This window comes from Anguilla anguilla, chromosome 2 (genome assembly GCF_013347855.1).
Source record: "Anguilla anguilla isolate fAngAng1 chromosome 2, fAngAng1.pri, whole genome shotgun sequence".
Taxonomy (NCBI): domain Eukaryota; kingdom Metazoa; phylum Chordata; class Actinopteri; order Anguilliformes; family Anguillidae; genus Anguilla; species Anguilla anguilla.
In genome coordinates this window covers 76,227,763-76,239,497 of record NC_049202.1, presented here as the reverse complement: position 1 = coordinate 76,239,497, position 11,735 = coordinate 76,227,763, and the positions used below count along the sequence as shown (strand labels likewise).

General features: G+C 46.0%; 1 protein-coding gene across 3 annotated transcripts in view; it reads left to right on the top strand.

Annotated features, from left to right (window-relative positions):
• Positions 1–7,321, top strand: part of kif19 (kinesin family member 19) — a 46,171-nt gene extending 38,850 nt beyond the window's left edge. For 2 of the 3 annotated variants that reach the window (XM_035397811.1, XM_035397801.1), the window contains exons 15-20: positions 770–879; positions 1,001–1,106; positions 2,491–2,599; positions 2,997–3,430; positions 3,575–3,749; positions 4,027–7,321. In XM_035397811.1, the coding sequence (XP_035253702.1) occupies positions 770–879; positions 1,001–1,106; positions 2,491–2,599; positions 2,997–3,430; positions 3,575–3,749; positions 4,027–4,172 (1,080 nt within the window). In that variant the 3' untranslated portion in view covers positions 4,173–7,321. The remainder of the gene's footprint in view (positions 1–769; positions 880–1,000; positions 1,107–2,490; positions 2,600–2,996; positions 3,431–3,574; positions 3,750–4,026) is intronic. The other variant, XR_004763029.1, reaches the window with a different exon arrangement.
• The last annotated feature ends 4,414 nt before the right edge of the window (positions 7,322–11,735 follow it).

The window sequence follows — 11,735 nt, the reverse complement described above, 5'->3', positions numbered from 1 at the left end:
ACCCATTTACGCCTGTTACACTACAAACACCTTGGTATCTTTGTGTACAGCTATTACACCTGTTTAAACCTGGTTCCACCCAGTTACGGTTTACATCTGCTTAGTCCCAATTACACCATTTTACACATTATTCAGAATAACCACACACACACACACGCAGACATACACACAAATGCATACAGACATACACATATCGACTCACAAATACTGTATATACACCTACGCACACACAAACACACATACACACACACCCTCTCTCTCTCTCTTTCTCTCTTTCATAAACACACATACACCCTCTCATAAACACACACACACACTCTCTCTCTCTCTTTCTGCCTCACACACACACACGCCCTCTCATAAACACCCACACATACACACATTCTCTCTCTCTCTCTCTAACACACACACACACACACACACAAACACCACACACACAGACACACACACACACACACACACTCTCTCGTAAACACACACTCTTTCTCGTAAACGCACACACACACACACACTCTTACTCGTAAACGCACACACACTGTCTCTCGTAAACGCACACACACTCTCTCTTACGCACGCAGACACACATTGTCTCTCTCTCTCATAAACACACACACACACACACTGTCTCTCGTAAACACACACACTATACACACACACACTCACACGCATAAACACGCATACACACGCACACACACTCTCTCTCTCGTAAACACACACACGCTGGCAGATACAGCGCAGTTCTCTGGCTAAGCTGATGGTGCCGCTGCAGGATTTGGAGTCTGACCAGGAGAGCGTGCGCACGCTGGGTTCTGATCCCCAGGCTGGCCACAGCACGACCAGGAGACACACCCTGCCCCCCATCCTGGCCCCGCCCGAGGGGTGAGACACGTCTTCCTTTTACAGTGCAGACATTCTACTCATGCTTTTAGACAAAGCAGCTTGTGCAAGGTCAGGAGGCTGCTGCTCTTCTGATTGGCTCTGACACCCTCCCTCCCCACAGCGATAGTAACCGGGTGTTTAAGAACAGTCCCCACCCCCGGCGGCTCAGACACACAGCAGTCATGACCCCACCCCCTATCCGCATCAATGGCCTAGGCAGCCAAGAGGTGAGAGTCCAAATGAGTACTTATCTGTGCAGTGCTACAGTAGCAAGAGTATTACAATAAACAGTGCTACAGTAGCAAGAGTGTTACAGTAACACAGTGCTACAGTAGGGTGTCACAGTAAAACAGTGCTACAGTAGTGTGTCACAGTAAAACAGCACTACAGTAGAGTGTTACAGTAAGACAGTGCTACAGTAGAGTGTTACAGTAAAACAGCACTAAAACAGTAAAACAGCACTACAGTAGAGTGTTACAGTTAAACAGCACTACAGTAGAGTGTTACAGTAACACAGTGCTACAGTAGGGTGTTATAGTAAAACAGTGCTACAGTAGAGTGTTACAGTAAAACAGTGCTACTGTGGAGTGTTACAGTAAAACAGTGCTACAGTAGAGTGTTACAATAAAACAGTGCTACAGTAGTGTTACAGTAAAACAGTGCTACTGTAGAGTGTTACATTAAAACAGTGCTACAGTAGTAAGAGTGTCACAGTAAAACAGCACTACTGTAGAGTGTTACAGTAAAACAGTGCTACAGTAGAGTGTTACAGTAAAACAGTGCTACTGTAGAGTGTTACAGTAAAACAGCGCTACAGTAGGGTGTTACAGTAAAACAGCACTACAGTAGAGTGTTACAATAAAACAGTGCTACAGTAGAGTGTTACAGTAAAACAGCGCTACAGTGGAGTGTTACAATAAAACAGTGCTACAGTAGAGTGTTACAGTAAAACTGCTACAGTAGTGTTACAGTAAAACAGTGCTACAGTAGAGTGTTACAGTAAAACAGTGCTACAGTAGAGTGTTACAGTAAAACAGCGCTACAGTAGTGTTACAGTAAAACAGCGCCACAATAGAGTGTTACAATAAAACAGTACTACAGTAGAAAGAGTCTTACAGTAAAACAGTGCTACAGTAGAGTGTTACAGTAAAACAGTGCTACTGTAGAGTGTTACAGTAAAACAGTGCTACAGTAGAAAGAGTCTTACAGTAAAACAGTGCTACTGTAGAGTGTTACAGTAAAACAGTGCTACTGTAGAGTGTTACAGTAAAACAGTGCTACAGTAGAGTGTTACAGTAAAACAGTGCTACAGTAGAGTGTTACATTAAAACAGTGCTACAGTAGTAAGAGTGTCACAGTAAAACAGCACTACAGTAGAGTGTTACAATAAAACAGTGCTACAGTATTGTTACAGTAAAACAGTGCTACAGTAGAGTGTTACAGTAAAACAGCACTACAGTAGAGTGTCACAGTAAAACAGCACTACAGTAGAGTGTTACAGTAAAACAGTGCTACAGTAGACTAGTCGATATTTTATTGAAGTTTGATAATTACCACAGTTGCACCAGTGCAAGTAAGGTGGCTTCTCCTGCACCTCTGTGTCCCTATCAGGGGAGCAGTCTCAGGTATAGCCACCTGAGCCACAGTGTGAGCAGCCACCTGGACTCTTCCCCGGAGAGCAGCAGTGAAACTGGAGCCGACGCCCTGCTTACATGCCGAGGTTAGAGCTCCACCCCTCGCCCTCTTCTCCAATAAACAGGCTTCACGCTTATTACATAATATCAGAACCTGGAAACACACATACACCACACGCACACACACAATAATCAACAAACACTCTCTCACACTCACTCACTCACTCTCTCATACACACACACGTATGCTCCCTCACTCACACTCTCTCTCACACACACACACACACACACACTCACACACTCTCTCTCTCTCTCACACACACACACACACACACACACACACACACACACTCTCTCTCTCTCTCACACACACACACTCACACACACACACACACTCTCTCTCTCTCACACACACACACACACACACTCTCTCTCTCTCTCTCTCTCACACACACACATACACACTCTCTCTCTCACACACAGAGCGGCAGCAGATTCTGAGGGGAGTGAAGAACATTGCGGTAAAAGCAGCTCGCCGGCGGTCCAGGGCCCGGGGGGCCGACACTTTGCAGCTGGCCCCGCCCCTGTCCCCGCCCACCTCACCACTCCCTCCTAGCAAGCAGAAGAGCAGTCTGTCCCTCAGCGAGTCCACGCCCTCCAGAGGCCCCGCCCAGCACCCTGCCCCTCCCCGCGCCGGCCTGCCCAGCCCTCGGCTGCACCATGCAGCCTCTGATGACAACCTGTCCAGCAGCACTGCTGATGGCCCCGCCCTGCAGGGCACCTGGACACGCCCCCGACTCCGCCTGCCCGTGCCCAGCTTGGGCAGGGACGTCCCCGGGGGTGCGCTGAAGGAGCAGGACTTCCAGGCTCGCCGCCGCAAACGCAGGTCCCGCTCTTTCGAGGTTACAGGGCAAGCGGTGAGTCCCCACGATGCCTATTACACTTGAGAGAGAGTGTGTGTGTGAGATAAATCTCCCTTCCTGTCTCCCTCCCTTTCTGTATCTCCCTCTCCCTCACTCTCTCCTTCCTTCTTTCTCTCTCCCTCACTCTCACTCTCTCAGGTCATGGCTCAAGGTTTGGGTCCCCTTGACAGCAGTTCTGACCCCCACCTGCACATCAGCGTCCAGCCAACTGTCCCTACGCTCCGCCCCCAGCTTCGCCCTCAGCCCCGCCCACAGCCCAGAGCCTTCCCCCCACTCACCAGAGCAAAACCTCCCCTCAACACAAACCCTACAGGTGAGCCCCGCTTAGGCTTTGAGTGAATGTGTTGGTTGTTATTGCAGGGTTTGATAATGTTCAGGCTTTGAGTGAATGTGTTGGTTGTTATTGCAGCGTTTGATAATGTTCAGGCTTTGAGTGAATGTGTTGGTTGTTATTGCAGCGTTTGATAATGTTCAGGCTTTGAGTGAATGTGTTGGTTGTTATTGCAGCGTTTGATAATGGTCAGGCTTTGAGTGAATGTGTTGGTCGTTATTTCAGGGTTTCGTCAAACTTCTCCTTTGTTCTGTTCCAGGTCCGCCCATCATGGCCTCAGGAACTTCACCTGGCCCGCTTGGCCACCAGGGCAGCCACAAACGCAAAGCTCACCTACGCCTCCCCCAGCCTCTGCTGCACATTAACAACGTCCCCACTGGGGTACCGCGAACACGCAAACACTGAGGGACTCACACACACAGGTACCACAAACACGCAAACACTGAGGGGCTCACACACACAGGCACCACAAACACGCAAACAGTGAGGGGTTCACACACACAGGCACCACAAACACTGAGGGGCTCCCACACACAGGTACCACAAACATGCAAACATTGAGGGGCTCACACACACAAGTACCACAAACATGCAAACACTGAGGAGCTCACACACACAGGTACCACAAACACGCAAACACTGAGGGGCTCACACACTCAGGTACCACAAACACGCAAACAGTGAGGGGCTCCCACACACAGGCACCACAAACACGCAAACACTGAGGGGCTCCTACACACAGGTACCAGAAACACGCAAACAGTGAGGGGCTCCCACACACAGGTACCACAAACACGCAAACACTGAGGGGCTCCCACACACAGGTACCACAAACACACAAACACTGAGGGGCTCACACACACAGGTACCGCATTCCGGTACATATCCACAATCCACACATACTGGTACCAGTATTCCCTCTGTTATTAAGACCAGTTTAGCTACTGTCTCTGCCTCTTAAAACATGCTCAGCCCCATCTTAAGAAGTCCACCAGAACACTCCAGACTCCAGAACACTTTGCAACTTTCATCCTATTTCTAAACTGCTTTTCCTTTACAAAATACTGGACAATGTAGTCTTCTCCCAATTGATGTCATTTCTAAACCACAATGACATTCTGGAATTGTTCCAGTCTGGTTTCAGAGCCCTCCATAGCACAGAGTCTGTCCTCCTGAAGGTGACAAATGACCTGATACTTGCAGTCGATGCTGGAAACTGTGCCATTTTAATCCTATTCAATCTAAGTGCCGCCTTCGACACTGTTGACAATGAAATACTCATTGTGTGTATGATCGGTTTTCAGGGTACAGCAAAAATTGGTTTATTTCCTACCGTAGGCACAGGAATTTCAGTGAACATCAGTAATCACTTCTCTTCCACTGCATCCATCACCTACGAGGTCCCTCAAGGGTCCATATTAGAGCCTATTCTCTTTTCTATACATATATGCTCCCTCTGGGACATATCAATTGTAAAGCGCTTTGGATAAAAGCGCTATATAAATGCAGTCCATTTTACCATTTATATCATTCACAAGCACAATCTCTTTTCATTGCTATGCGGCCAATACCCAACTCTACCTCCCCTTGAAACCCAGTGATGTGTGCTCCTTGCATAGCCTAAATGATGGAGATTAAGAGCTGGATGGCCAACAGCTTAAATGACTCTGAAGCTGAAGTCATTTTATTTGGCCCACCTAAATCCCTTGCCAGTCTCTATGAAAATCTTGGTTGTCTCTCTCCGCTAGTTAAATAGCATGCTAGAAATTTGGCAGTTATCTTTGATTCCCTGTTGTTAAAGGGAGCTTCTTCCAGCTTAGAGCAATCTGCAAAATCAAATATTTTCTCTCCTTCCATGATTTAGAGAAAGTCATGCATGCTTTCATCTCTTCTTGGCTAGATTATTGTTACTCTCTCGACACTGGTATCAATCAGCCACTTTTGTCATGTTTACGGCTAGTGCAAAATGCCACCGCTAGATTACTTACTGGCACTAAGAAGTGGGACCACATCACTCCTCTTAGCGTCCTTGCATTGGCATACAGTTTTAGAATCCATTTCAAGGTTTTACTTCTTGTTTTTGAAGCTCTTAGTAGGCTGGCTCACTCTCATATCACTGACCTACTCTGCCCTTATATCACTCCTAAGTCTCTACGGTCCTTCACCTAGGTGCTTGTGGCTGTTCCATGGTCCCGGCTAAGACTCAAGAGTGACCGTGCCTTTGCAGTCTTTGGTAAATGGTAAATGGACTGCATTTATATAGCGCTTTTATCCAAAGCGCTTTACAATTGATGCCTCTCATTCGCCAGAGCAGTTAGGGGTTAGGTGTCTTGCTCAAGGACACTTCGACATGCCCAGGGCGGGGTTTGAACCGGCAACCCTCCGACTGCCAGACAATCGGTCTTACCTCCTGAGCTATGTCGCCCCTTTGCTTCCCTTTCCTACCACTCAGCATTAGGTCTGCCCCGTCCATCTCTGTTTTTAAATCCACACTCAAAACACATCTCTATGCCAGAGCATTTCCCCACGTTTTTATGCAAAGATGTTCCTTTTCTGTCCTGTGTGTGTTCACCTTTGAATATTAGGGTATTTATTTTGTACTGCACTTTGGTTCAACAGTTTGTGTTTTAAATTTTCTTTAAAACAGCAGCTAGGGGTGCAGCGATTGACTGGCTGTGGATTGGAACTGGCCCATTTTGCTCCGTAACATGCGGTCAGTGATCGGCAGGTTTAATTTTTAGTTTTGCCGATCTGTATTCCGATGTAAGGAAATGTGAGCGGAGCAGAGTCCATGCGCAAGCTGCATTGTAATTCTGCTGCTACATCTTTCCCAAAATCTCAGCGGTCTAATAATTATGTGAAGCAGATATTAAAGGTCTGTTTTTTTAAACCTATGTCATATTTTTGTACTAGACCATAAGCTACACTATTCTGTGCGCACACAAATTAAACTTTGCTATTCGTCTGTCTATTCTGGTTCAAATAAGTATAGTCGGTCATCAAAGTCAAAAGGCTGGACAGCATCCTCATAATAGTCTGATGAATAATTAGTTAGTGCATCATGTTCAGGATTTGGATTTTCAGCATTATCTTATAAAGGTAATCCACATTTAAGGTAAAACATGTTGACACTACTTGCAACTTTTGAGGAGCTTATTAGAGAAATCAGCTCTTCCCCTGTGACTGCAGCAGATGTCATTCTGTCCATCGTTGCACTAAAACGTATCCTAAGATAAAGCCTGTCGCATATCATGGTGTGAAGCACCATGAAAGCAGTTGAGAAAATATTCAGCCACACTGAATCAGAGCTCCTTTACTGTGTGGCTACGACAACAATATAACAACAATGCTGTTAATAATAATAATAATAATAATAATAATTAAAGTATCTGAATGTATTGGTAAACTATTAAGCAAATAAACAATCTTATGTGTCCTTTGTTACCTGTTGCTTAAAAATAAATAAGTAAATAAACAAAAAAAAACATAAAAAACTGAAATGGAATCGGCTGATGTGGCTTTAAGAAATTGGCAGCTGCACCCAGCACTTACCTGTACATGACCCAACCTATCCGCCCCGGCCTCACACCCAGCACTTACCTGTACATGACCCCACCTGTCCGCCCTAGCCCTACCTACACCCAGCACTTACCTGTACATGACCCCACCTATCCGCCCCGGCCATACCTACACCCAGCCCTTACCTGTACATGACCCCACCTATCCGCCCCAGCCTTACCTGAATCCAGCGTACCTCTGACAACACTTCTGCCACTTTCTGTACTTCATTTACCAGATCAAAGAAGTTGGTCAAGCTCCGCCCCTTCAGAACACACAGCCCACAGGCTTTCCTGTGACAGCACATGTTTCCATGACAACAGTACTGACCAGGTCTTAACTAACCCTGTCAGTGGCCCACATAGACGCCAGCACTGATGTTTAAAAGGATTGAGCAGAGTAAGCTCTAGTGAGCCTCCTTAATTAATCATCTGCTTCAGTGCTATCAAAGCAGGACTGACAAACTCTACAGTGTGCTGTGTAGAATAGCTATGTAGAATAGCACAATATCCAAATATTTTTAAGGGTTTTTTTCCTTGATGACGATGAGGATGGAGGTGATGATGAAGAAGAAGCCTGAATAGTTTTGCTGTTGCCATGCTTCCTCCTCCCCTGCGTTTTGAGAGGTGATGTTGGTGACCACCGGTCGCTGCCTTTTCTTGTTCTGAAATGTTTAAAGTCTGGGAAAAGTTTTGTAAAGCTATTTACACATGTTTTTTCTAAGCTTTTGTTGTACATTTTTTAATTGATTTGTTTTTTGTAACTAAATAAATTCATTTGAAAGCAGAAAGATCATGAGTTTTATTCATTCTGGAGAGTGCTGAGTGCTTTTAAAAAATAAAAGATTAAGATGCTGCTGTCCTGACTGTAATGGGGAGCTCATTCCTGCACCTGAGGACCCGGATAGATAAGAGGTGTGATTGAGAGGAGGCCCTCTTTAGGGAGGCAGGATGGTGGCCTGTGGTCTGGTCTGTGGTCTGTCCTGTGGTCTGTCCTGTAGCCTGGCCTGTGGTCTGTCCTGTAGCCTGGTCTGTGGTCTGTCCTGTAGCCTGCCCTGTGGTCTGTCCGGTAGCCTGCCCTGTGGTCTGTCCTGTAGCCTGGCCTGTAGCCTGATCTGTGGTCTGGTCTGCCCAGTGGTCTGTCCTGTAGCCTGGCCTGGTCTGTGGTCTGCCCTGTGGTCTGGTCTGTGGTCTGCCCTGTGGTCTGTCCTGTAGCCTGGCCTGTGGTCTGGTCTGCTCTGTGGTCTGGTCTGTGGTCTGCCCTGTGGTCTGTCCTGTAGCCTGGCCTGTGGTCTGGTCTGCCCTGTGGTCTGGTCTGTGGTCTGGCCTGTGGTCTGTCCTGTAGCCTGGCCTGTGGTGTGGCCTCTGGTCTGTCCTGTAGCCTGGCCTGTGGTGTGGCCTGTGGTCTGTCCTGTAGCCTGGCCTGTGGTCTGGCCTGCCCTGTGGTCTGGTCTGTGGTCTGGTAGGAGAGTAAAACCACTTTCATGTGTGGAACACAGAACATTTACCAGCAACGCCACCTGCTGCTGTTCACACAAATGAGGACTATCCAGCAATATCCCAGATCAATAACTGTTGTGCCCAGTATTTGTTGTCTGAACTAATGGCTGTAAAATACTCCAGAAGAGCTATGGAAGCAGGTCAACAGCACTGAGATAGATGCAGTGTTGGCTAGGTATGATTCACAATCCTGCAAAATTCTCAGTTAAAGACAATTTGTTATCCAGACTGCCAAGATTTTTAGCAGACAGCATGAATGAATCTTGAGGGGGACAGATATGGCTGGTAGGTAGTTCATCTTAATGCTACAGCATACAATCACATTGTAATGGCTTTCTGTTTGCAATTTCAATTTAAGCCATGTAAGACGCCTTCGGGACGCCCCCCTTCCCTAACAGTTTTGGGAAGGCCCTTTTCTGTTTCAGCATGACAGTACCCCTGGGCACACAGAAAGGTCCAAATAAAAATGGTTTAGTCGAGAACGGTGTGGAAGAACTTGACTGGCCTACACAGAGCCCTGACCTCAACCCCATCGAATACCTTTGGGATCAATTGTAAAGCCAACTGCAAGCCAGGCCAAATCGCCCTATCAGTGCCGACCTCACTAATGTTCTTCTGGCTGAATGGAAGCAAATCCCTGCAGCAATGCTCCAACATCTATTATAAGGCCTTCCCAGAAGAGTGGAGGTTGTTATAGCAGCAAAGGGTGGCCCATCTCCATATTAATTTTGGATGAGATGTTGGATGTCAGGTGTCCACACACTTTTGGTCATGTGGTGTAATTTGAATAACTTTTGCTTGCGTCAGTTCCTGACATGTCTAATTGTATGGCTAAGTTAACTCAAGGTCGTAAGCGTGAAGAAAAGCTAGCTACGCTAACATTCACTTGTGGCAGTACCTCTGCAGGTATGTTTTTTCAAACTGCATTCACTTCCATCCATGATTGATTCCATTCCAAAATATGAAACGGTCACCATTAGCTCTTCACACTCATTTATGACCTACCAATGCCCCTGACCCATGGAGCGTACAGAGGAACTGGAGAGGGTGGGAGGGGCCAGGCAGTGAAGCCTAGGAAGTAATGGGAAACAGCCTCTACTGCCCATACTGAGGGCAAGAGAGCTTAATGCCCTTTGAATTCACTGTAAAAAATCAAGGTGATTTAACGACTTTTTTTAAAATCATAAATTAATCTACATCTGGAAATTTGGGAAGTCATTAGAAATCCCCATGCTAGTCTATGACTTGAAGGGACGCTGCAATCGACCCAGAATTAACTGTTTGTGAGATAGGTCATTACAACTAGTTTGCTTCCTACAAATATTTGCTAGTTGGGTTAACTGGTTGTACAATCAGCTTTTCTACATGCAAAGCCTAGCTAGCAACATAGCCATGTAACAGCTGGGACAGGGATCTGCTGAGACTCGTACTCAGGTCTCATTATATTACATATTAACTGCACATTATTTGGCTTGTTTCCTAAAACAGCAGCTAGCTACCACTTTCAAATAATATTTTCGTAAGTAATACCACTAATTTCCTAACAGGTCTTTTTTCCACGACGCGCAGGAACTGGCGCCGTGGGCTATGCATGGCAAATTGTGGTCACTCACTCATGGACGACCTTTGAGGGACGTTTTGTGGGAGGCATGCGCAGGTGGTGCTTTGTTTAGTAGGACGCATGTGCTGCCAGCTAAAATGTGTCTGCGGAAGTGAGTTGCGCCGTGGGTCTGGACGGTTCCGTGCTTGTTTTATGGAAAGTCAGGTATTCTGTCCCTGAGCTAGATTAATTTGAACTGTTGTATGAGGCACACAAACTGATTTTTTATTGGCTGGCTAGCTCTCTCTCTCCCTTCACTGTCGCTCAACTAGCCAAAATGCAATGCAATAATATGTGATGGGGATCACATTAGGATTCCCATTGGTACTGCCATGCGTTGTTTATGCATGCGGCATGGAGAGAACACAAATGAACAGAGTCTGCGATTCTCTGACAAACAAACGTTTTTCTTTCTCCCTTTATGGTTCAAGATTAGTTCACACTCATATCTTTTTTCTGCAAGCTAGAATGTTCCTTAGCCATTGAATAAAGCTTCTGTTTTTCAACCTTGAATACTATAACACTCATCCAGTGGCCAATTAAGCTTATCATCTCAGCAAGCTGCTTCTGCTTGCTCAAGGTCAGTATGTTTTTCTAGTATCTGTCCTTTACCTGGCCTTCACAGGATATTTGCAACAAAGCAGTTAGACGCTTCTGGGGAATGCTATTTCTAAGCCTTAGTTGGCACTCAATATACTTTCTAAGATATACTAATTATTCAATAACTGTAGATTTGCTTTAAAAATTAAACATGTATATGCACAATCTGCTTTTCATAAGAAACGGAACAATCATTAATCAAGTTTAACAAGACCAGGTTAAAACTTATTATATGGCCGGACATAACACACGTGATCCGGCCGACTAATAGTGTAACTTCATCACTCACTCAGTCAGTCACAGACATTCGCGTTTGTAGGGCTGGCCCTGCTGTTGCGGTACAGCTTCCCGAATGGTGTTTTTGGCTGTGTTGCGGTCCAACCAAAAATACCATTCGGGAAGCTGTATTTTGCCTTCAAAGTCTGATATTCCCATTGGATACTCCTGGGAAGCTCCAATGTTTTGCTTTCAGACATGCGCAGTACAGGCTTCCTCCCGGGCTTCACAGTTTACATTACATTCATTTTAGAGTTCAGTTTAGAGTGGCTAGGGCGTGCTTTTCTGTCTCGTTAAATGCACACGTCTATATCACAACTCCAAATCGCATCGTACTTTGCTTAGATTGTCCCGTACAATCTACAATCCTTTGTCCCGGTGTTTCTGTGGTGTTTCAGGAATGAGCGAAAATCTACCTCCCAGACCAGACCAATC